Here is a 27175-nt window from a genome sequence, read left to right as displayed (position 1 = left end):
GAATTAGCTATTAAACAGCTAGCGTTTCTCTGACTGGACAAAACTCCTTAGTGTCATCACAAAAACACTGACCAACCAGAGGATCTGGAAAAAGAATGAAAGTCAGAAATGAACCAGAACCCAATTCCAGCATAGAGAGGTTGGGTGAACGTGGTGTTAAAGGTGTGGAGGTGGATCAGTGTGTCAGAGGAGACGCTGTAGAAGGACAGAGATCCAGCAGGACAGTCCACGTACACTGCTACTCTGTCAGAGATGGAGGAGGAGCGGATGGGTATTCTTCTTCTATTGTGGAAGACAGAGTAACCATAATCATCAGAGCAGCTCAAACTCCAGGACTGATCAGTGAATCCAAACAAAGAGTCTAGATCGTCTTTACTTATTCCTCTGTAACTCACTGATACAATAATGGAGCCAGTCCACTCAACCTCCCAGTAACAGCGACCAGTCAGAATCTGTCCACACAGCAGCTGAGGATGGTTAAATCTGTCTGGATGATCTGGATATGACTGATGCCCAAACACACTTGTCACCTTTCTGTTGTTGTCAGACAGTTTGAGGTTTTTGCTCACTGTGTTCATATCGATGGTGAGTTGACAGGAATCTGATGGAGAGAACAAACACAATGCAGTTGTAGTCATGGATCTACTGACACTATAGTAATGTCTGATGAATACATGATGTAACAGAGAGAGGATGGATGAATGTGATGAAAAACACACTTACACTTCCTCAGTCCTGGTCTCAACCATTGTTCTCCTGCGGGCTCCACTCTGCAATTCATAACACACAGCTGAAGTGAACTGATGAATGCTGCAATGATACCGTATGTGATGTGAAAGAATTGGGAGGGAATGAGAGTTCAAAGACCAAAAGGTTTCCTGTTCTAAATGCACCTTGAATGTCAACATTTACAAGAGGCTTTATATCCACTAGTTATGCTTAAAAGAGCAAAAAGTGGAAATTCATTATTTTTGGAATTGGAAAAAAAGTCTATTTGACGAACTAGAGATGCAATTTCATCTGGAACATAGCATGATGCCATACAAGGCCTTTATATTGACTTTCAGGTGTGTTTCCACTGCAACCACAGTGCAGCCAGAATGCAGAATGCAGCACACGGACTCGGGGGAGATTGGTGGAAACAATGACCTTGTATATTCAAAGTGGAGAACACTGGCAAAGCTAAAGGGGTAGAGTTTCACTTGGAGCTCGCCATTCTTCTTCCATAAGTAACATCATGAATATTATAAGTTGCTTTAATATATTCCACATAACTAAGATATTGTTTTGCTTAGCTTTATGTTCACAGACAGAAAAATGAAGCACATGAAGAAAAGAAGTCAGAGCTGCCAACTCTCACGCATTGGTCGTGAGACTCATGCATTTGCATGACTTCACACGCTCTCATGCCACATCACCAATATCTCACGCTGGAAAATGCACCAAGAGTTTTTTTTTTTTTTTTTTTTCATTTTTTTATTTTGTTAATGTTAAAACGGTTTTGAACATATTTCCCAGCTTAGCTATCTGTTGAGCCTGAAAAAAAAGACTTTTGATGGATAAATTATGCCTGCAGATTCTGTGAGAGGTACAGGCTACAGAGTTTAAATAATTCCTCGACGCTAAATCACACCGCGGATGCACACTTGACGTGTGTCCATGACTGAGCAGCGCGAGAGTCTCTGTCAGTGGATTCCTACTTTTCAGGTACATGTGCCCTTACGATTTAAATAACAACTGCTAATTCATTGTGTCTGTGGTAAAAACATTTTAAATGCATTTTGTAAAATTTATTTTGACATTTAAATGTTTAATCAGTAAATTGCTGCAGATGTTAGCTTAACTTTGTTCTCCCAGCCTGCAGAACCAGAAGCTGTAGTTGAAGCACATTTCAGGACAGAACAGACTGTATATTTTGTGCCAGGGCAGAGTCAGCCCTCTAATATGACAAATGCAAGGCAAGGACCTTTTATATTATTTATTAACACATATATTTTATATAATTTATGGATGTATATCATTTTAAAGGACATCTTCATGCTAACCTGTAACACTGTATTCTTTCAGGGACTCAAACTTCAGGATACATTTTAAGGTGTATTTTTTGTTGTATATTTTATTTATCCTGTTCATAAATGTCTTAATGGTCTTGGGCCTTATTATTTATCTGACCTGTTAAATAATGAGCCTGCATGGACCCTGAGGTTCTCTGGTACTGGCTTTTAGTTGTTCCTAAAGTTAGTAATTAAACCTAAGGTGAGACCTCTTTTCCACTCCGGCTATAGGGATGCATACATGACAAGTGTTTCCCAAATAAAGCTGGTTGTTAGCAGAATCCAACTCCCTCGAAATGGATTGCAGGCCTCTACCCTAAGACCTGTCCAGCTTGGGTACCCCACCTGAAACCAAAGCTCCTGCAGGTACAGCTCATAGACCAGGGTCTGGGTGATCATATCTATTAGCTGCAGCTGGCGTAGGGGTAAATTCTCTTCACTTCACCCAGCAGCAGTGAAGTGAACACAGGACTCTCCTGGAATATAGAAGAGTTGTGTGGTGTTTATTGCTAAAGATTGTAGCAAAACATTCATGACTAAACAGGGCTAACTTTCTCTGATGCTGATGCAGCTGACTGCTGTCCGTCTCTCCCTTCTCTCTCTAGCTCCACCATTCTTAAAGGGGTCATGATAACAGCTATTAACACAGCACTGTAAGCAGCATCAGATCTGCACATTGACAAATAACGCTTTTAATCAGACTGATCAGTATAATCTGGCAGGCCAGATGCTGGCCCGTTTTGGCCCACAGGCCGCCAGTTGCCGACCTCTGCAGTAGATCCTGTGTAGTTGTGGTGCAGAATGGACAGAAAGTTTAGGAAGCTTGTGGCTTCTTCTGTGGATTTTATTTGAGGAGGCAAGGGGTTTGGAGAGCAGCTGGCCCCTCTTGTCCCTGTCTAAAGCCGACCTCACCTTTTTTCATTATCATTGTTGTCATCTGTGGAACATCCTGCCAGTGAACCTCAACGCTGCAGAGAAAAGTGCTTTATAAATAAAGTTTGATTTGGCTTGATTATTGCCTTTTTATGCTTTTTCCTTTGGGTTGATGTGTACTTTGGCTTTATGACTAAAATGGAAAAGAACGGTTGACAAATTTATTGAAATGAATAAGGAAACGCATGCAGGGTCCATCCAGCACACATGCACAGACTGCACTTCGGCACTTCATGCATGTTGTTGTGGTTTTGTTTGTATGTGTGTGGTTGTTTGTGGTGCAATGTTCTAGCTGTGTTTTTATGGTGCAAGAGCCTGGTTGCCTCGCAACGCTATAACATGGCTAGTCAAGAATCACAAAAATTATAATTTTCGGAAAAGTCATAAAGTTTGAGATGAATAAATTTAAATTTAGGAGTTACATGAAAGTGAAAATGCAAAGAAAGTAAAAAAAAAAAAAAAAAACCAACAAAACACTGTTGGGGTTTTGGTGGAAAATTTAATTAAGGATGTAAAGAAGGATAGAAAATGTTCAAAGGTTTTCCTGTCTTGATTATGAAATTGAGGAAACATTCCTTAATATTCAGAATCAAGCAGAATGGAGGACAGAAAATGTTTCCTGTTAAACATTGTGATGGCTGCCATAGCCTCTTCATACCTGAGTTTGTGTGGATTATTCAGGGCAGCCTTCAACAGCTTAATGCCTGGTTCCTCAGGATGGTTGTAGCTCAGGTCCAGCTCCCTCAAATGGCAGGGTGTGGACATCAGAGCTGATGCCAGAGAAGCACAGCCTTTCTCTGTGATCAGACATCCTGACAAACTACAGAAAACAAAACACAGGACAGAAACTCTCAGAGGACTGCAGTTAAAATAGAGCTGTAGCTCATCAAATTTTCAAGCAAGCTACATCTGATTATTATTGGCTTTTTGTCTGCATGACTCAGTTTCTGACAAATGTCACATTTTCAGGTTTCGACAAATATTCTACTGGAGCTGGAACATTAATAACCTCAAGAGGACATGCAAAAATCACTTTTCTAAGTGCTTAACATGGTCTACTGTGGTGCTCGAAGTCATGAACAGACCAAAAATTCATATCAAAGTAAACATTGGGACATAAGGTGTAACTGACTGAAATTTTGTGTCTCTAGTTGGTGAAAATCTTCCTGTTTTTGACGTAGAAACTGGAGAAGTTCCTCCCCATGCTGGTCTTCAACAACGCCCGTGTCTGATTTACTTCCCTTGTCCGTCTTCATCCGCAAAAGAAAAGTAAGATCTGCTAATGGAAGAGACCATTCAGCTGGTCTCTTTCATTGCCAGCTGGATAGAAGAAGCATCTTAACATACACTCCCAGAATTGGAGGAAAAAGGAGCCGCCTTGACCAACTGCATTTTTGACACCTGTCATACAGGGACCGGACAGCTCACACAAGGGGGTCTGGTACCCCATACTCCTGGAGTACACCTCACAGGAGTCCCCAGGGGACACATTTGAACGCCTTTTTACGAGTCCACAAAACACATGCAGACTTGTTGGGAAAACTTTGTTTTGTAATTTATAAGCAACGTGTTTGTTCCTGAGTGAAGTGGCATTTTTCATCTAAAACTTTGCTAATTGGTTATTCACAGTGTTGTACACTTCAGATGGTAATTTGGTAAATGTTTTTTTTTTTTTTAATCAAGATGCCATAATACTGGTAATTTTCTACAGCACACATAATGTACATATACAAAGCATAATCTTTAAAGTTTTAAATTCTATATCTGTAACATCCTCTCCTCCTTCCCTCCAACGCTCCGCATCACCAGCCTACTAATCAGCAGTCTGCAGCCTGATACCAAACACCTGTGCACCGGCTCATTGTTCTCACCTGTGAACAGGTGAGAACGTTCACAACCAGCCATCTCTCACACAGTGTGGTTTCGCTGCTCTGATTGCAGTCCTTACTGCGTACCAGCCAGCATGCTCCACAGATCCTTGTCTCTCTTCTGAACAGATGAGAAGGACCTTTCTAGTTTCATCTTTCTGTCCCAGCGACACCCTCTACTTTTGTGATAAACTGTCACTACTCACACCTGTATCCTGCTTCCGCGTGCTCTCTGACATGACAATTTAAGGTATTTGGCAGTGGTGACAGTGATGTTCAGAGTTGGACTTTGCCAGGGCTGCTCTCGTCACTGATTACATTCAAAACCTTTTTATAGAAAGAATATGTGGCTGGGGTGTTGCAGGGGTCCACTTTAGTTGACCTAGAATTAGTTCACTGATATTTGCACTCAGGTTACTGTCTGCACTGCAAGTGTTGGGCTCTATTGTGGGCATTTCTCTCTACAATTTAACAACTGAGTCTGTCTCTGTGATTTGGTACTGACAAGAAACCGCTCCACAGCTTATCTGTCAGTCACCTCACTGCACCTCTAAGACCACTTCTCTTTCATGACACTTAAGAGGCTCCAAAAATGGTTTCCTACACCAGAAACCGGAAATCTCTCAGCCCTACACAGCTGTCTAACAAAGTTCACTCGACCCTCCCTTCTGACTCAGACTTCTCCTCACTGTCTGTTAATGAGGTGACAGAAACTCTGCTCTTCTCTCACCTCCTCTTTGGACAAACTCTGTCCTCTGCTGTCTAAACCAGCTAGACAAAATCCACCCAGTCCATGGCTCACAGAGGTTCTAAGACGTCACAGAGCAGGTCTCAGGGCAGCGGACAGTAAGTGGCACAAATAAAAAGAACTCAGTGATTTGTATCAGCAAAAACTCTCACTCTTCACACTCAGCCTAAAGGCTGCCAAGATAGATTTTTGTCAGAACACACAACTTTTTAAGGTCTTACTCTCTTCTTTCTCCACCACCTGGACAGTCAGGACTGTGTGGAATTTAATCTTTCATTTATTTTCCTATTGTTTCTACTTAATCAATTTGAGTTAATAAGACACCAAACTTGAGCGAAGTGCATCCAAGCATGCAAGTATTCTTCACCTTTGTGAAGAATGCACATCTCCTGTCAGCTATCAAATGCTGAACTTCTCTCTTGTGGGCAAAGTACTCATTTAGACACCTTGTGGATCTGCATGAAGGTATCCTCATGCATAAGTCTTAATCAACTTTAGTTTGATTTTTCTCACCAAAATTCATGATAACTTTTTTCCCAAAACTGTTTTGATGCTTTAAGTTAACTTCAAATGATCTGAGTCTCCATGTTAGATACAGCATGGCATTTCAGTTGATTGATTTATTTTTCAAGTATTACCATGTTTCTGTCAGCAGTAGCAATCACATTTCTAAAGGCCTACTCATGCTCAATGCAAATGATGAATATTCAGACAGATGGACACTTTTATGGGCCTCACACGTCAATTGCTTGTGCTATTTGGTCAGTTTTCAAGGAGCTTAGCTATCAATCATTTGACTTAAAAAACCACCACTGGAAATTGTGGGGGCAGTGGTGAGTTGTATATCTGAAATGCAACCAGCAAAAGGACAGAGAGGAAGAGGAACAAGAAGAATACAACACAGAACAACAATATTAACAACTGGTAGTATCATTTCAAGAGAGAGACTGCATGTCCATAAGTGAACTCTGAGCTCAGCACTGCCCACTAGCAGATAAACTGACTTAACAACCATGGCAATGTGAAAGACGCATGGAAGAATGAGGGTGGGGATGTATGAAAATGTTTGAAATGGGTATTCATAGATACATATGTAAGAGAGCATAAATGAGCCTTTAGGTCACAGGTGTCAAACTCCAGTCCTTGAGGGCTGGTATACTGAAGGTTTTTGTTGTCTCCATGCTCCAACACACCTGACTGAAATTCATAAAATATGTTGACAAGATGCTGCTGGATCCATTTGATTTGAATTAGCTGCGTTGGTAGCAGAAACAACAAAAACCTGCCAGAAACTGGCCCTCTAGGACTGGAGTTTGACACCCCTGCTTCAGGCCATCCTTCAGTGTTAGTTAAAATTTCTTTGTTTTGTTTAGTTTTTCCTGAAAAAGTTGAACACACTGAAGGTCAGAATTTTTATTTGTGTCTTTCGCAGGGGGAGATTGAAGATCAATTGTTTCACTGCTCTCATTATTGGACCATGTTTGTGCAGTGACTTGCACAGGGTTTTCGCTTATGTTAAAGAAGTTTATGTTTTTGTTGTTACATCTTGTTATTTTGAATTTCCAGGTCTTTGTTTTTATAGAAGTTAAACTGATAAAAGAGCTGTGGGTAAAGTTATTCTAATGCTGTTCTTAAACTAGAAGTTTTTTAATCTTACTGGGTTTTCAAATTAGACCATTGAAATTGGGGCAGCTGTAGCTCAGGAAGAAAAACAGCTGCCTATCAACTGGAAAGTCAGTGAAAAGTAGATGAAAAGCAATTAATAGATAACAAAAAGAAGGTCTGTGTGAATAGGTCAGTGTGATATAGTGTAAAAGTTCTTTGAGTAGTCAAAATATGACTAAAAGTGCTACAACCAGAGAGTTCATTTGATACATGGACTCAACTTGAATTTCAGTCACATATTTTAGATTACTTTGTTTTGAATTAGTGCTCAACAAACCAAAGTGATTTGAAATTATTAATAGTTTGATGAATTCTAACCTGAGAGTTTCCAGTTTGCAGTTTGGGCTCTTCAGTCCGTTAGACAACTGCTTCACTCCAGAATCCTGCAGGTTGTTGTTACTCAGATCCAGTTCTGTCAGACTGGAGGACTGAGAGCTGAGAACTGAGGACAGAGCTTCACAGCTTCTCTCTAAGAGACCACACACACTCAACCTGAAGAAACAGTCACAAAGAAAAAGATCTGTGATCAGATCTTGACAAACCAATTTTGTTTTCAGAAAAAAAATTATTACAAAGACAAATATTTTCCAGAAAGGTGTAAATCCACACAAGTCCAGTGAAAAAACTCATTATCAATGCCAGGTCTGTGGTGCTGCAATGCTGCCAGCTGGCATGCATTATTTACATATTTATATGTAGTTCGGCGAGGTAAATCACTGTAATATCACTCTGTTACAGGCATCACCATAGCAACCCATTAATAAACTGAATCAGATCAGCTGGCTTTTGACCGGTGAATGAAAGAAACTCGCTGTAGCTTGACAACTGTTGTTCAGCATTAAAACTACATCGAGGCCAACATAAAACAGTTCCTATCCTTTAGCATATCTAGCAAGTTCTATAAAAAAGAAAAATAATAGTTCTAAAATATTTTCTGTGTGGGACCATGGTATTAATGGATAAAACAACTTGTGATCTATGCATTACAACCGTCTTAATACACTTTCGCTGTGTGCCATGGTGTTCTAGACTGTGGTTTCTCTATTATAACTATTGTGGTGTGGACCTTTTGTGTCTTTAGTTCTGGGTCCCTGTTTTATTTGGTTGTTTTTCCTGTTTAGTTCCCTTGTATCTTGTTTCCTGTTTAGTCTTGTTATGAGTTCATCAGTTCACTTGGGTTCATTTAGTTCATCTGCGTCACTTGTGTCTCGTTGTGTTCTGTGTATTTATAGCCACATGTGGTTTACTTTGCTGGTTCATTGTGTTTGAGTTTAGTCGTCTGCCTTGGTTTAGTTGATGAAACAAGGTTCCCGGAACTTACTCTCCATCTCTGCATTTGGGTCCACACCTCCACCTCATCATGACAATATCCATGTATGCACTGTTCCTCATTGTTTACCTCATTGGAAACATTTCTGAGAAGCTGATGATCGGTTTGGGGAAAACTGATACCCAATTTGGCTGTTTCTGAGTTCAACTGAGATCACATAAGGACTTAAGGATGAGTCAAACGACACTCAGCCTGACTCAAAATGAAGCTGTTTTCTGAATCTGGGTACCTTCGCTGGGCTTGGGCAGGCTGGTTATCTGGAATCTCCTTGAATGTTATGCTGTCTGAGGCCCAGTCCCCTCCCCTCCTCTGAACCCAAGTGATGTTTTGTTGTTGGACTTCTGTGTTCATCATAGATTGTCCATAATGAACACCATGTTTAAACATAAGAGTGTACATATGTACACCTGGCATCAGGACTCCCTGGGCCGCAGTTCGATGATCAACTTTGTAATTGTATCATTTGACTTGCAGCCACATGCCTTGGACACGCGGGTGAAGAGGGGGGTGGAACTGTTAACTGATCACCACTTGGTGGTGAGTTGACTCAGATGGTGGGGGAGGAAGCTGGTCAGATTTGGCAGGCCCAAATGTGTCGTGAGGGTCTGCTGGGAACATCTGGCAGAGTCCCCCGTCAAAACAAGCTTAAACTCCCACCTCCAGAAGAGCTTCACCATGTCCCAAGTGAGGCAGGGGACATTGAGTCCAAGTTGAATGTTTTCTGTGCCTGGTGGTGCTGGCTGTGACTGTATTGTTGAGGCGGCCAGCTGGAACTGTGGCTGTAAGGTCGTTGTAAACCCAGAACTCATTGGTGCACATCTACAGCGAGGGATGCCGTCAAGCTGAAGAAGGAGTCCTATTGGGCATCTTTGGCCTGTAGGAATCTGGAGGCAGCTTATTGGTATTAACAGGCTAAGAGGGATGCGGCTTCGGCTGTTGCCAAAGGCAAAAATTGGGGTATGGAAGAAGTTCGGCGATGCCATGAAGAATGACTTCTGGACAGCTTCAAAGAAAATTCTGGTCCACTATCCGGCGACTCAGAAGGGGGAAAGCAGTGCTCCGTCAACACCATGTACAGTAGAGATGGGGAGCTGCTGACCTCAACTCAACTCCAATGTTGTGAGTTGGTGGAAGGAATACTTTGAAGACGTCCTCATTCCTACCAACACGTTTTCTGATGAGGAAGCAAAGCTGGGGGACTCAAGGGTGGGCTCTCCTATCTACGAGGTTGAGGGTGCTGGGGTGGTCAAAAAGCTCCTTGGTGGCAAGGTTCCGGGAGATTTGCCCAGATTTTCTTAGGGCTCTGGATGCTGTGGGGCTGCAGCATCGCATGGCCATTGGGGACAATTCCTCTGGACTGACTCCAGTCCCCTTTTTCAAGAAGGTAGACTGGAGGGTGTGCTCCAGTTACAGGAGGATCATACTCCTCAGCCTTCCCAGTAAGGTGTATAGAAAGAATTTCTTGGTACAACCGAAGTTTTGAGGGGATCCGGTTTGGTGACCTCAGGTTCAGGACCCTGCTTTTTGCAGATGATGTGCTTTTGCTGGCTTCATCTGGTCGTGATCTTCAGCTCTTGCATGAGCGATTTGCAACCAAGTGTGAAGAGTTGGAAGAGAATCAGTGCCCCCAAATCTGAGACTGTTGTCCTCAGTTGAAAAAAGGTAGAATATCCTCTCTGGGTTTGGAGTGAGGTCCTGCCCCAAGTTGAGGAGTTTAAATTTCTTGGGGTCTTGTCCAAGAGCGAGGGAAGGATGGAGCATGAGATTGACAGATGGCTCGTGCAATGTCTGCAGTAATGCAGACTCTGCGCCGGTCTGTCATGGTAAAGAAGGAGCTGAGCCAGAAGGAAAAGCTCTTGATTTGCCAGTCAATCTATGTTCCTAACCTTACCTGGTCATGACCTGTGGGCCATGACTGAAAGAATGAGATCGTGTGTCGAGGTGTTGAGGGGATCCGGTTGGGTGACCTCAGGATTGGGTACCTGCTTTTTGTGGATTACGTGGTCCTGTTGGCTTCATCTAGTTGTGATCTCCAGCTCTCGCTTGAGTGATTCGCAGCCGAGTGTGAAGCGGCTGGGATGAGAATCAGCACCTCGAAATCTGAGACCGTGATCCCCAGCCAGAATAGGGTGGATTGCCCTCTCCGGGTCGGGAGTCAGCTCCTGCCCCAAGGGGAGGGGTTTTATATATCTAGGGGTCTTGCTCACGAGTGAGGTAGAATCAAGTGTGAGATCGACTGGCAGATCTGTGCGGCTTCTGTAGTAATGTGGACTCTGTATCAGTCTGTCATGGTAAAGAAGGAGTTGAGCCAGAAGGAAAAGCTCTTGATTTGCCAGTCAATCTATGTTCCAAACTTTACCTGGTCATGACCTGTGGGCCATGACTGAAAGAATGAGATCGTGCATACAGGCTGCTGAAATGATTTTCCTCCGCAGTGTGGCCGGGCTCTCCCTTAAAGATAAGGTAAGAAGCATGATCATGTGAGGGGGTTCAAAGTAGAGCTGCTACTCCTCTGCATTGAGAGGAGCCAGTTAAGGTGGCTCAGGCATCTGGTTTCCCTGGTGAGGTGTTCCAGACATGTCCCTATGGGAGGTGTCATCGGGGAAGACCCAGGACATGCTAAAGGGATGTTATCTCTCGGCTGGCCTGGGAATGCCTCAGTATCACCCCTGCAGAGCAGGCAAATATAGCTGGGGAGAGGAAAGTCTGGGCTTCCCTTCTTAGGCTGCTACCCTTGCAAACCGATCCCAGGTAAGTGGCAGAAAATGGATGGATGGTTTTACTGCAGTTTAGTACCCTGTGGACAGCCCCTGAAGAATGGCATTGCAGATACAATTAAGTTTGATTTTCCTCCTCTTGAGGGTGTCTGAGCTTTCTATGAGTAACAGACAGGGTGAGAAGCTTGATCATGTAAGAAGGGCTGAGAGTAGAGCAGCTGCTCTTCTACACCTAGAGAAGTCAGATCAGGGGTGGACTTACCATTAGGCAAAACTAGGCGGTTGCCCAGGGCCCCCAATTCTTTAGGGCCCCATAAAACTTGTCATACACTTATGATTATTCATTACTTAGTTACTTATTCCTAACATAAATTATGTTTTTGATTAAAATGCATACGCTAAACTGCCGGCAGAATGCCTATTATATTATGTGTGTCTCAGGGATCCTTCAGTCTCCACTATATTGGATCAGTCCATTGTAGCTACTGCACATGTGCAGAAAGGATCCAGGAAGGCCACAAACCATGTAAAAAACAAGACGCGAAGAGGCAAGAAAAAATAAGAAAAGAGGATGATAAGAAAAGAAAATGACAAGGAGCTATCCCACGGTGATGCTATAAAGTTAACAAAGAAGGAGGGAAGCAGAAAGCTGCCCTCAAAGTTACGTGAAGTGATGATACAGTCTTCGCTGCAAGTCAACTAACAATGTCGACATCTGTTGGGGAGGGCCCATCATGTCGAGGGTAATGATGTGTGAGTGTGAAAAGTGTCTCTTCTATATAAGAAATATTTCTTTAAAGAGTGGAAAGCCTATTGATAATTTTCAATTAAGCTTTGAATTTCCTAACTCCGCTCTCTAGCCTGTTTTTGTAGCTGCTTCTTGCCTTTGGCCCTCCTGGATTGATCTAACTGGCTCTGGATCTGACCCTGAACCTGCTCTCTGCCTCTGGCTCCTCTGGATTGCTCAGGACCTGGATTTCTCTTCCCATTCCGGCTGCTTCTTCAGCTCACATGTGAGTGTATCCAAATTTATACAATTCCCCTTAAGCGTATTTAATAACTCCACTCTACTTCTAGAACAAACCAGGTTTGCATCCGGTCTCCTCTGTTTGGCAGCTTTTCCCTGGCAATCCTTCAGTCCTGGAGTTTCAACAAAGATCACCACTATTAAACATATTGTCAATCAAGTAGCACTGGTCTTGAGTCCAATATTCACCAGCTGTTACATTACAGGTAAATTGTGGGGGAGTCCCGAGGGTCCCGATCATCTACTTAGATCTAGGGCTACAAAATTCAGTACACATGTGTAACCCAAGATGAGCAAAAAAGTCAATAAAAACATGTGTTGCCATAGCAACGGGCTGTCCACCATCTTGGCATTTATGCTCATTTTGTCACTTTAAGCGCAATGTATTTGAACAAACTAGTCTGAGGGGTTTCATGCAGTTGTCTCCATATTCAGCAGGAAGCTTCATGACAAGATGAGGACCAAAACTTATCCAAATCTTTCCAATAGGAGAAGGCGTGTCACAGTGGCAACCCATAGGGGGAAAAAAGCTGCCTCACCCTGAAACACGGATTACTCATATTTTCACAGAAATACATCCGATCGGCACCAAAACTAAGCTTTCATATTTGGTAGGTCCTTAGCACATTATACTATGCATTGTGTGGGGCCACTTTTTTGGGGGGGTCCTGGGGGTCCCGAGGGTCCACTTTGACCAAAGGCTACAAAATTAGGTACACATGTAACAACCCATGACAAGTATAAAAGTCAATGAAACATGTGTTGCCATGGCAACGGGGTGTCCGCCATCTTAACGTTTATGGCCATTTTATGCCTTTCAGTACACAGTATTTGAACGAAATAGTCTGAGGGCATCAACACGACTGACTTCAAATTCTGCAGGAAGCTTTGTGACAAGATAGGGACCAAAAGTCATTCATCTTTTCAGTAGGACAAAGCGTGTTCTCGTGGCAACCCATGGAAAAAGTCGTCTTGCCATGAAACACGGTTTGCTTATTTCTCTGTATAAATACATGCGATCTGCACCAATATTTAAAGCATTCATATTTGGTGGGTCCTTAACACATTGAAACATGTATTGTACGGGGGGTCCCGAGGGTCCCAAATGTCTACTTTGACCTAGGGCTATGAAATTCCACACACGTGTAACATCCCAAGACAAGCAAAAAAATGTATTAAGCACCTGTTACCATGGCAACGGGTTGTCTGCCATCTTGGCGTTTACCCATTTTTTTTAAACTCTTTATGTGAATTGTATATCTCCATGAAAATGAACTGGCTCTGTGGGTCCTTAACATGTTGCATTATGAGAGGATTCGGGTGGGGATTTCGGCATTAGGCTTGGACCTGATGGGTGCTGCTTGCGGCTTTAATTTTATTTATCTATTCATATTTTCTTATCCACTTCGAGCAATTCAGGGTCACAGGAAGCTAGATCCTATCCCATCATCATCAGCAATAATTGAGAGGCAGGGTACACCCTGGACAGGTCGCCAGTTCATCACACGGCCATTAATTATATTGTTTTAAATTAATTCATTCATTCATTTTCTGAACCGCTTATTCCAATTCAGGGTTGTAGGGAAGCTGGAGCCTATCCCAGCTGGCTTTGGGCGACAGGCAGGGTACACCCTGGACAGCTCGCCAGTCCATCGCAGGGCCACACAGAGAGATGAACAACCACTCACACTCACTCCTATGGGCAATTTAGAGTAACCAATTAACCTATCATGCATGTCTTTGGATGGTGGGAGGAAGCCAGAGTACCCGGAGAGAACCCATGCATACATGGGGAGAACATGCAAACTCCACACAAAAAGGCCACTGACCAAACCCCTCCCCAGCCAAGGATTGAACCAGTGACCTTCTTGCTGTGAGGCCACAGTGCTAACCACTGTTCCACCCAGAAAAAAACAGGTCACAAAATTATTTTTCAATTAAATCAATTCAAAATATTTTTCTGCTAAATATAAATGACATCATCCCAAAAAAATCCATCTCAGTTTGGCCGCATTACCAACACCAAATTCTTGATTCCTATCAATCTTATAGCTTTGTATTAATGTTGTTTTATTGCGTATTATCATTTACTGCTGTAGATCTTTAATGTTAATTAATTGGTTTACTGTTGGGTAGTTTAAGCATTTCTTACATATTTGCATCACTAGTTTTTCCTGTGACATGCAGTCTGTTTTATGATGCATTTCCCAGCAGGTCCAAGATGATACTTAGAGTTGTGGCTGAAGAGTTCACCCCTCAAAGGATGACTTTCAGTTTATTACAAATATTACCATGTATTATTATTTTGGGGATACTTGGTTTGCACTGAGCAGGAAGGGTTTGAAATATGTAACCGGCAACGCAAATAATATACAGTAGTGGAGTAGAAAGTGCAATATTTACCATAGGGCCCCATGCCTGCCTTTGCCTGGGGCCCCAAATCTCCTAAATCTGCCACTGAGTCAGATGACGTGGTTTGGACGTCTAGTAATGATGCCTCCTTGACACCTTCTTGGTCAGGTGTTCTAGACATGTCCCACCACAATAAGCTCAAGGGAAGACCCGTGACATACTGGAGTGATTACTTGTCTGGGAACACCTTCGGATCTCTGCTTAGGGCATTGCCCATCACTCAAACTCAAATAAGTGGTGGAGAATGGATGGATGTATAGCTGGTATTTGAATCTATTCCAAGTAGTATGAATCTAAGTATTCAATCACAGGCTGTAGTGATATAAACTCATCCCACTATGCTCTGGATGAAAATAACCTCACCTAAGACTTTCCAGTTCACAGTATGGACTCTTCAGACCAGACAACAGCTTCACTCCTGAATCCTGGAGGTTGCCATTTCTCAACTGCAGCTTTTTCAGACTGAAGAACCGCGAGCTGAGAGCTGAAGACAGAGTTGCACAGTTTCTCTCCGAGAGGTTGGAGACACTCAGCCTGAGGAGAAGATATTGAACAAAATAAGTGACTATGATTAAATTGAATCACATTTAAAGTTTAGTGTGAACTTTGTTGATTGATTCATAATTTCATGGAGAAAGTGAAATATGAACAGATCTTTGATTTGAAAGTTTCTAAATTTGTTGATTATCACAAAACTTTAATTGTGTGTCATATTGTAATATTTCATTGGGCAATATGTAATCCACAACTTTCATTCATGAAAGGTAACTTCTCAGTAATTTACTACAAATTATTTCCAGATTCAGAATAAAAATATCAGAATGAGAACAGCCTTTATTGTTCTTGTAAACAGGTACAATGGAAACTAGTCTGTGTCATAAAAAGCATAAAAACACCAATAAATGTGAAAATTGAATAAAAACGTAAACAAGCACACAGTCAAACCAAATACGAAAGATTGTCTTTTGTGCACAGACCTTTCTTAAGGATTTTAAATATTTAACTAAGAATTCTGCTGTCATCGATGTTAATCTGGCATGGAATGATTTTCCTTAAATTAAAAATTTACTTTAACAATAAAAATGGCTTGTTTGTCAGTTGAGGATTTATGCAATTGATAGCCCTTTGTTCAATCCTGAGCTGGTCAGACTGTCTCAAGTTCATGCGACAGTCTGGTTTGGACAATGACCAAAATAAGTTTACTGCTTTCATTGAAGAAGCCAAGTGTGATTATGATTTATCTCAGACCACAGATTCTCTAAATAACATGATGTGCCCGGAACACCTCACCAGGGAGGCATACAGGAGGCATCCTGACCAGATGCCCGAGCCACCTCAACTGGTTCCTCTTGATGCGGAGGAACAGCGGCTCTACTCTGAGCCCTTCCTGGATGACCGAGCTCCTCACCCTATCTCTAAGGAAGGGCCTGGCCACCCTGCAGAGAAAACTCATTTCAGTTGCCTGAATGTGTGATCTCATTCTTTTAGTCACAACCCACAACTCATGACCATAGTTGAGCGTATGAACATAGATTGACTGGTAAATCGAGAGTTTCGCCTTCTGGCTCAGCTCCTTCACTACAGACTGATACAGAGTCCACATTACTGCAGATGTCGCACAGATCTGCCAGTCGATCTCACACTCGATTCTACCCTCACTCGTGAACAAGACCCCTAGATATATAAAACTCCTCCACTTGAGGCAGCACCTCACTCCCGACCCGGAGAGGGCAATCCACCCTATTCCGGCTGGGGATCACGGTCTCAGATTTGGAGGAGCTGATTCTCATCCCAGCCGCCTCACACTCGACTGCGAATCACTCAAACAAGAGCTGGAGATCACAACTAGATGAAGCCAACAGGACCACGTAATCCACAAAAAGCAGGGACCCAATCCTGAAGTCACCCAACCGGATCCCCTCAAGACCTCGGCTGCACATAGAAATTCTGTCCATAAAAGTTATTAATAGAATCTGTGACAAAGGGCAACTTTGGTGGAGTCCAACCATCACCTGAAATTAATCTGACTTACTACCGGCAAGAGCGGACAAAATTCTGACACCTGTCGTACAGGGACCGGACAGCTCATACAAGGGGATCTGGTACTCCATACTTCCGGAGTACCCCCTATAGGAGTCCCCTGGGGACAGGGTCAAATGCCTTCTCCAAGTCCACAAAGCACATGTAGACTAGTTGGGCATACTCCTATGGCCCTTCCAGGACCCCAAAAAGGGTATAGAGCTGGTCCACCGTTCCGGACCAGGATGAAAACCGGTCCTCCTCAATCTGAGCTTATACTGTTTGATGGACCCGCCTCCTTCAACTAAGTGTCTAACGCATGTGGCCGCAGCTCCGATGACACGATTACAATTTGACTGACTAAAGCTGCCTTATTTGAGAAGACATAGTAGCCCTTTCTGTCTTATGTTAAAACCTCAGGGTGTCAGGTCACTGTGGACTGCTGAGATAGTTTGTATCCAGGTTTGTCTCTCACTATCTAAATTGCTAGTTTTCCTTTGCCTTTTAACTATGGGAACTATGGGTTGGGAAACTTATCTGTTCTGCTCTGTGATTCATTGAATTAATATCTGTGAGTACAAATTATTCCATTTCATGACTGTTCACCATGTAAACTTCAATAAACATATTCTTTTAAAAATAAAAAAAAAAGAAAGAAAAAAAAAAGGAAGATAGTAGGTGGCTGTTGTGATGAAACTGAGTCTTCTTCATTCCATTTCTCAAAAATCCCTCTGGTGGGCTTGTATTATTCCAGATTTTCCCAGTTGGTTCGCTGTTGCTGTTTGGACTGTGAGACAGCCTTTGTGGATCATTCTACCTCCTCTTGGAACCAAGCCCCCAGTTTTCCTCTCTGTGTGGATGAAGCCTTGTGCCATGTTGGTCAACTTGTCCCTACTCTAAACCCTGCTCTTCTCTGTTGAACATGTTCTACTACATCTCCTTGTCTGAGGGTGGATTTGGCTTGCTGTAGGGCTACTGATGGAGCCCATTTTCTCCCATCAGCTTTTATTGCTGCATCATGAGACTCAGTCAGCCTGTGAGGCAGTTTCCAGTCTAACTTTGGTGCACTTGTATTCTTCAGCAGGGCAGAAGACAGGTCATCCCAGAGCACCCTGTCCATACAAGCTGACATACCAAATTTTTGTCCTTCTCAGTATCTCGACTTTGTCATCGAGCATTGTTGACCATTAGGGAGCACATCAGACAGGGGAGCAGACCAAACTACAGGCCCTACACTTTCAGATTACCAGTGGGGTCTTGTTGATGGTAACTTTCCACAGATGGCTACTCTGGTCCGAGTCTTAGCAGTATTTGCAGTACAGATCAGATCGGAATAAAATAACAGAGATCCGCAAATATTTAATGATTTAGTGTATTCTAAAATGGTTGTGAAAATGTTTCAGTTTATTGTGTTACAAAAGTCTATTTGAAGCTGAAACAGTAGATAAACTTGTCAACGTCACAAAGAAACCTAACCTTAGATTTTCCAGTTTACAATGTGGTCTCTGCAGTCCATCAGCAAGCTGCTTCACTCCAGTGTCCTCGATGCTCAAGTCCAATTCTGTGAGTCTGCAGGACTGGGAGCTGAGAACTGAGAACAGAGTTGAACATCCTGCACCTGAGAGGATACAGCTGCTCAGCCTGAAATAGAAATAGAATAAAATAAGCAGTGATCTACGACGCTGTCCTATAAAAACATAAGTAGAATTCATTCATTCATTCATTTTCCGAACCGCTTATTCCAATTCAGGGTCGCGGGGAAGCTGGAGCCTATCCCAGCTGGCTTTGGGTGACAGGCAGGGTACACCCTGGACAGCTCGCCAGTCCATCGCAGGGCCACACAGAGAGATGAACAACCACACTCACGCTCACACTCACTCCTAGGGGCAATTTAGAGTGACCAATTAACCTATCATGCATGTCTTTGGATGGTGGGAGGAAGCCGGAGTACCCGGAGAGAACCCACGCATACACGGGGAGAACATGCAAACTCCACACAGAAAGGCCACTGACCAAACCAGCCAAGGATCGAACCAGCGACGACCTTGCTGTGAGGCCACAGTGCTAACCTGTGCAGCCCCATAAGTAGAATATTTCTATATATTCCACAATATATGTACTCACAGAGCTTTTTTGGAGGCTTTAACTACTGGCAGCAGCTTCAGAAGAACCTTCTCTGAAGGACCGTATTTCTGCAGGTCAAACACCTCCAGATCCTCTTCTGATGACAGTAGGATGAATATCAGAGCTGACCACTGAGCAGCAGACAGTTTCTCTCTGGAAACACGTCCTGATCTAAGGAACTGCTGGACCTCCTCCACTAAAAAGCGATCATTCAGTTCATTCAGACAGTGGAACAGATTGATGCTTCTCTCTGCAGGCAGATCCTCACTAATCTTCTCACTGATGTACTGAGCTGTTTCCAGATTGGTCTGTGAGTCTCCTGTCTGTGTCAGCAGGCCTCGTAAGAGTCTCTGATTGGTTTGTAGTGAGAGACCCAGAAGGAAACGGAGGAACAAGTCCAGGTGTCCATTTGGACTCTGTAAGGCTTTGTCCACAGCCCTCTGATGGAGATGTTTTAGATTTTGTTTGATAAACAACATGGACCACTTGCTGGCTGTTTGCTCCTCTTCCATCAGGTTGATTCCAGACTTGATGAAGGTCACATGGACATGAAGAGCAGCCAGAAACTCCTGAACACTTAGATGGACGAAGCTGAACACCTTGTCCTGGTATAGTCCTCGTTCTTCTTTAAAGATCTGTGTGAAGACTCCTGAGAAAATTGAAGCTGCTGTGATATCGATGCCACACTCTGTCAGGTCTGATTCATAGAAGATCAGGTTTCCTTTCTCCAGCTGATCAAAGGCCAGTTTTCCTCAGAGACTCAATCATCTTCCTGCTCTCTGGATTCCAGACTGGATCTGTTTCAACTCCTCCATCATTTTTTACATTCATCATTTTGGTCTGAACCACGAGGAAGTGGATGCACATCTCAGTCAGGGTCTTGGGCAGCTCTTCTTCCTCTCTGGTTTTCAGCTCATCCTCCAGAACTGTAGCAGTGATCCAACAGAAGACCGGGATGTGGCACATGATGTGGAGGCTTCGTGATGTCTTCATGTGGGAGATGATGCTGCTGGCCTGCTTCTCATCTCTGAACTTATTCCTGAAGTACTCCTCCTTCTGTGGGTCAGTGAACCCTCTGACCTCTGTCACCATGCCAACACAGTCAGGAGGGATCTGATTGGCTGCTGCAGGTCGTGTGGTTATCCAGATGCGAGCAGATGGAAGCAGTTTCCCTCTGATGAGGTTAGTCAGCAGCAGAGCCACTGAGGTGGACTCTGTAACATCAGTAAGGGTCTCGTTGTTGTGGAAGTCCAGAGGAAGCCGACACTCATCCAGACCGTCAAAGATGAAGACGACCTGGAAGTCTTCAAAGCTGCTGATTTCTTTAGTTTCTGTAAAGAAGTGATGAATGAGTTCCACCAAGCTGAACTTCTTTTCCTTCAGCACGTTCAGCTCTCTGAAAGTCAGTGGAAATGTGAACTGGATGTCCTGGTTGGCTTGGTCTTCAGCCCAGTCCAGAGTGAACTTCTGTGTTAAGACAGTTTTCCCGATGCCAGCCACTCCCTTTGTCATCACTGTTCTGATTGGTTCATCTCTTCCAGGTGGGAGTTTAAAGATGTCTTCTAGTCTGATGGTTGTTTCTGGTCTGTCTGCTTTCCTGGATGCTGCTTCAATCTGTCTGACCTCATGTTCATCATTGACCTCTGCAGCTCCTCCCTCTGTGATGTAGATCTCTGTGAAGATCTGATTCAGAAGGGTTGGGTTTCCTGCTTTGGTGATCCCCTCAAACACACACTGGAACTTCCTCTTCAGAGCAGATTTTAGTTTCCGTCCACAAAGTTCTTCATAAAGTTCTGAATGAAAACAACAAATGGCATCAGTACATCAACATTTCAATTTTCTGAAGACTAAGGGAGAAAATCCTCTTACTGCTCTGCAGACGCTCAGCCAGCTCCTCCTGCTTCATTCTCCTCAGGAAGTCCACTGAGATCCTCACAAATGCCTCACTGCTGCTCCTCTGCTCTTCATCCTCACCCTCCAACACTAAGCACTCTGGATCATCTTGACTCAGAATCCTCAACATCTTCTTCAGCTCGTTCTTCACAAAAGTGACCATGTTGTCCTCCAGCATCTGGAACAGAAAACAATCATGAGGCCAAACATCAGATCCATGTTGGACACACTGATGATCCACATGTCTACAAAGTGCAGCATGGAGATGACTGTGAGCAAAAGAGATGGAAAAGTCGTGGTCGAACATGTACAGACCTTGAATATGGAGTTCAGCTGTGTTTGATACTGCTGAGCAGGCTGAGCACTGCGACCATCTGAGCTCTGCTGGTCCACACTGTGGAGGAATCATGAAGAATCAGTGGACATTCTGTCCGTCCACACAGAGGCAAACACAAGGTCAAGGTCTATGAAGTGATTTGTGGACATGGACAGAGAATCACAGCTGTGGGAACGGTTTACTGAGGTCCAACAGTTTAGTCTGTAGATGAAGCTTTCAACTTAGTTTGGACAGATCTCAGCAGCTCTCACCCAGCAGCCACTTCTCCCAGCTCATCCCAGGGGGATGTCTAGGCATTCCCAGGCCAGTTGAGAGACGTAGTCTCTCCAGCATGTTCTGAGTCTTTCACAGGGACTCCTCTCATTGATGTTTGCACAGAACACCTTTCTGGGAGTATTCTCAGAGCTTCCTGGCTTAATTTGTTTCACAAACATCATGGCAGAGAAGCAGTGAATGATTAAGTACAGCCAGGAGTCGTAACCTTACTGAATGCTTGTTCACAGCTGTCTTTAGAAGACCATGATTACAGGTTGACTGATGCTGACATGGATAGGTTGCTGCTGCTTACCTAAAAATAAATTCATAATCTCACCTTTAGTGGATAAATGTGATTGCTGTGCAGACAGCCACACATAGGTGGTATCAATTTGCACCACAAATACACTTAGATTCTTTTTTTTTTAACCAGGATTTAATTTACAGACCAATATTATTTTATTAGACATTAGCTTCATTTAGCATCACAACTATTCTGAATTATCGCACATTTTAGTTTATATTGTGGTGGTGTGATTTATTAATTTTTCTGTTCTCTTTGAGTTTCAGTAGTTCCAGTCCCTCGGCTGTGAACCCGCAGGTGGCCACGGGGTGGAGCCAGCTAATTGGACCAGACCAGTTACTGCAATAGGAGTGGGAATTTAGGGTTTTCTTTTGTTTATTTAGTGAAGTTTTTGTGTCATCCACTTTGTCTGTTTTTGTTTGGGCTGATCATCCACTATTTAAGTTTCCCCGTGTGTGTCGTTTGTTAGGTCAGTTTGTTTAATTTTGTTTGCTTGAGTTTGTTACTTTTTAAGTTCTTTGAGTATAGTTTTGTTACGTTGACCTCTTTCATGAGCCCGATTTAGTCATTCATGTTAAAATTGTTTGTTCTTTTTTTTTGGTTATGATAAAAATGGTTTTTTTTTTTAACCGGTGCCTGACTGTTCTTTACTGCTCAGCCCATCAAAATTAAGTTTTTTCTTTTTCTTTTACTTCACACCAAGCCAGCAACAACTAGAGGCCAAAATCAGGATTATGAAGAATTAAATAATATTGTATTGATGTAATTTGTTGGTTTTTCTTTGCTGGCCTATTCGTTACTATGAACTGACTTGGATAACTACTGACTGGATGACAATTAAAACACTAGAAAAGTGCTCTTCTTGAAGAAGAGCAAATGTGAATGCCCTTCTATGCTGAATGATTGATATGCAATTGCATAACCATTTGGGGAAGCAGCATAACTATGCAACTTAATTTATCACAGTAATGAATCAGGATTCAAACCCATGAACCTCTGAACAAAAGCCCATTTCTTTAACCACAACACCAGCACAGCTCTCCACCGGGCTTTGGCAAAATCATCAAAAATGTTTATCATTGGAATTGGACTGTCTTTTTTTTTTTCACAATTTCTGCAATGTGTAATCGGCAAAAGCACTTAAGATTTATGTAAAGTAGCACACAAGATCTATTAGATATAGATCAGCATAACAATAAGAAGTACAACCATCTCATATGATTTATAGAAATCCAGCACCTGGATTTGAACTCATGACCTTCTGAATAAGAGGTTATTCATTTTACCACTATGGCACTACAATGCTTCTTCACACCCTGGCAGGAGTGCTAATATTTTTTGCGATTGGTATGGGCTTGCTTTGCTACCAGTGTGTAATCAGCAGAATTGCAAAAAGATGTGAAAGGTATAATAATTTGTAAATACAACTAAAATTGTAAAGTCAGCAGTGAAACTACATCAATCATTGCAGGAAATCATTGCAGAAAACCATTTAGAAATGTTTGTGTAATCAGTTAAAGACTTTATTGTTCAACGTGAGCAATGTTGTTCCATTTGAAGCACTTTAACAACAAAACTGTAATATTTAACTATCATTTCTGCATTTTATTTATTTGTTCATCTTGAACTAACCCTTCGTATCAATTGCTCAACTTTTAATGAGAGACATTGGACAGGATATGTCTTATTTGTGCAGACAGCCCGAACTTCAATTGAAAAGTTCCCAGCCAAAAACAAAGCCAAAGCCAAAGTCAAAGCTCTTTGATCAGATTCAATTCAATTCAATTCAATTCAACTTTATTTATATAGCGTCAAATCACGGCAATGCCATCTCAAGACGCTTTACAGACAGAGGGGAAAACATAATGAAGGCCAATTCATAACAGCCTATATAAGGAAACCAACAGATTGAGTTGAGTCCAACTCAATCTCCCATCCTGAGCAAGCACACTGGCAACAGTGGGAAGGAAAAAACTCCCTTTTAACAGGAAGGAAACCTCCGGCAGAACCCGGCTCAGGACAGGCAGCCATCTGCCTCTGCTGTGTGGGGGGAAGAGGACAGAAAGACAACAGACAACAGGAACTGCCACTCCCGGCCAGGGAGACCTGCTGAGACAGGAGACATACATACATACAATGATGCAACACTGTTATGGGGGGGGGGGGGGTAAAAGAAAGAGATAAAGAGAAAAAGAAACAAAGCCAAAGCCAAAGTCAAACCTCATCGGACATTGACTTTTTGTGCAGGCAGTCCACATATTCAATGCACATCTTGCAGCTGAAGCTGTCCAATCACAGGAACGGATTTTAAAAATTGACAAAAACTTGAATAACTCAAAAAGTATAAATGTTACAAAGACCAAAGGTCACAGCACATATCTGCTGAATTGTTTGAAGAGTTCAATGCGTGAATGCTTGATGTGAGACTGAAGGTGTAGGAGGAGTAACATTTTAAACATCTTGCAGGAAAGACAACTTTGTTCTGTTTGAAGCCTTTTGACAATAAAAAAATGAATATTTAATGGTGTAGGAGGAGCAGCATGCCAAATATTTAGCAAGAAAGACAATAGGTACGGGAACTTGATGAACCAGACACTGCAAACTGGTGCAGAGCCCTGAAACCCCTGAAACCAACCACAGACCTGAAATTTTGCAATGTCTAATACACAGTGGGTTTGAAAGACTTTAATCCCATCACAAGGCTGAATTTCTTTTTTTTTTACAAAATGCTAAATACCTCAAAAACTACAAAGATGTGTGCTACGAATTTTGTCGTAGCACACATCTCCCAAAGGAGCTGCAGGGATTGAGATGGAAACAACTGAAGTGACCTGAATGGCACAGGAGGAGTAGCGCGGCAAAGTTAGGCAGAATAATAATAAAAATGGCCGAACAGGATGCCCCATGGGCATTCACATTAACTTGAACTGATTTGTCTGTAAAGTGGCCTGAGATGTTTTTGTGAATTAGTCTTAAGCTGAACAGAACTGAATTAAATAATGACATTCTTAGTTAATGCAACTACAAAGACTCATGGAAGTTCATGCTGTTGGAAAATAACAGATCATATAGTTTTGCACTAACAGTTAGAAATTCAAAAGGTGTTAGCTACGTGACAGTACTTAATGTTATGTCCATAATAAGTTGAGCTATTATGATCCTCTTTATATTAACAACATAAGTCTGAGAAGTTGTGCAGAGGATGAGATTTCCTCACTCTAGTGACATGGCCTTTAATAAAATAAAAGTGAACCAGCAGGTGTTCTTTGCTGTTGTATGTGATGTTCAACACTTTATGTGTAAAGATAACAATAATTTAAATTCAAAATATAAAAGAACATTTTTGCAGACAGCAGTGGATCAGCTTAATGTTAAAGAAACGAAATTATTCATTTAACTAATAGCGGTATTTGTGGGTGAAGTGAAAGGTAATCAATCTGATTCATGTGTTGAAGTGGTCAGATGTGTCACTACACATCTGAAAGACTATGTCAGCTTTAGGAAGTGGATCTTATTATTGCAATAAGAGAGAGAACCCTGAAGGAACTGGATCAGAAACTAGAAACAGAAGTGAGTTATTTAAGTGTACAACGTAGTTTAAGTTTCACAAATTGCAAAATTTAGACAAAAGAGTGAACCAGAAAGGCATAAAGCTTAAAGGTCTTTATTTCCAATGTAAAAAAGTCACTGGTCTCAATCAGTGTTTCAGGCCAAATGCATCTACATATTTATCATCAATACATTATGAAATTTGTGATATAGTTTGCTTTGACTTTAATAATTGACAATGATCAGTCCAAGTATATGCGTGAAAGGCAATTTATGAGACGTGTCATTTAATTTTATTGTGACATAATCAAAGAGCAAAAGACATCAGACTGGATTCAAATATGGAAAGCGGTTCATCCCAAATGCTTCCCAAAATATGCACCATTACTTGAGTTTATTCTATTTTTATTTTTTCTGCATTTATGTATTTTTAAAAATCTTGTTTAGTACATTTTATATTGACACTTTTTTTCTTTTAATGATTATTGTTATTGTAAGGACTGTGCATAACTAAAAGATTTGATGTAAAATTGTTATCCATGGAAGTTAATTGTGATCTGCTTGGTTTTTGTTGTGCCACAAAGTCTTTTGGTTTGATGAAAGTCTAAAACAGTCCTCTCACTGTGAAAGCATGAGGATGGGGAGCCACCTTATGAAATGGTCAACATGAAAACACAATTTTTTTTAACAGTATTTCAGAATAATTCGCACAGAGTATATATTGTTGTGTAAATCTGAATAATTCTGATGCAAATCTTACCTTATAATTGCTTCAAATTATTATTCTCTTTAGTAATAAGTAGTCATCCCTGATCGAATTCTAAATTGTTAAAACACTAATAAACCTGTCAGCAGCATGATCACTGTCTTCTGAAAGGTTCTTTGAAAGAAATCTTGACCTTTGACTTCCTTAATGGAGAAGGAGGAAGCACTTGTTCTTCATTAGGTTGCTCTCCCTGTTTTTGTTTTGTGTTACAGCAAAACATAATTCAAGAATCACAGTATTCAGTTGACTGCATAAAACTGATGTATTAAGTTTTACCAACTTAATGTGTCTAATGTGGTTTAGTTCTTCAATTTCAACCACACGCAACCACTTTCTTCAATTTTGTCCCTTTGTCAAGCAGTAAAACTGGGCCTTCATTTAAATTTTTATCTGTTACTGGGACCAGAACCAGTTGAAGTTAGGGAGTCCTGTGGAGCGGATTATTCTCAACTCATAAGAAAAGTGGCTTTTAAGGTGAAAGGGCCAACTTTCTGCAGGTCTCTGAACTCAGACACAGCAACTCTGATGTTACTGAAGCATCCCCCTGAAAACTGTCCTCCGAGAGAGAAACTTTGGAGATATTTTCATTGGAAATGATGGTGATTGTTGCTACCGAGGAACATCCAACATGTTTCAGAAAACACAGAACACACCTCACCTCTTTGGATCTGAATTAAAACTCAGAGGGTCATTCTTCGACTGGCGACTTGTAAAGGACATACAGCTGGGCTCAGGTCCTGGTTCAGGTTCAGGTTTCTGATGGATCCTAACAGAAAATGATTGAAGTTTGCATGTGCATTTAAGGATGAACCTTGTGAATATAGTTTAAACACATAAAATATAAGATGAATGTAGTTTAAGATATTTTACCCTTTGTCAACTTTAAAAAAAATTAAAGCATCTTTGGACTGGTTGCTCTTCAAGGAGACACAACTGGGTTCAGGAGCAGGTCCTGGTCCTGGCTCAGGTCCTGGTTCAGGTTCAGGTTCAGATTGCTTCCTGTAAATCAAGATGTTTAGTCGTGTGACTGCTGAACTCTGACATAGAGAAGAGTCATGGAGAGTTAAAGAGGATCATCTCACTTCTGAGCTTTGCTCTGGCGTTCATGTTCTGTTTCGAGAGTGGTTTTAGAGGGAGGGACCCCCCCCCCCTCTCTGTCCTCACACCGATCCAT

General features: G+C 42.1%; 1 protein-coding gene across 1 annotated transcript; it reads right to left on the bottom strand.

The window, feature by feature from the left end:
* Positions 1–56: 56 nt before the first annotated feature.
* Positions 57–27175, bottom strand: LOC306763046 (NLR family CARD domain-containing protein 3-like; the record flags this gene model as incomplete). The annotated part of the gene is given in 10 exon segments (XM_079249715.1): positions 57–601; positions 724–770; positions 3646–3807; positions 7587–7760; positions 15118–15288; positions 18898–19649; positions 19651–20690; positions 20767–20968; positions 21106–21184; positions 27084–27175. Coding segments are annotated over 10 exon segments (3264 nt in total).

The sequence above is a fragment of the Telmatherina bonti genome (genome assembly GCF_933228915.1).
Source record: "Telmatherina bonti genome assembly, chromosome: 12".
Lineage (NCBI taxonomy): Eukaryota > Metazoa > Chordata > Actinopteri > Atheriniformes > Telmatherinidae > Telmatherina > Telmatherina bonti.
This window is presented reverse-complemented; position numbering and strand designations above follow the sequence as displayed.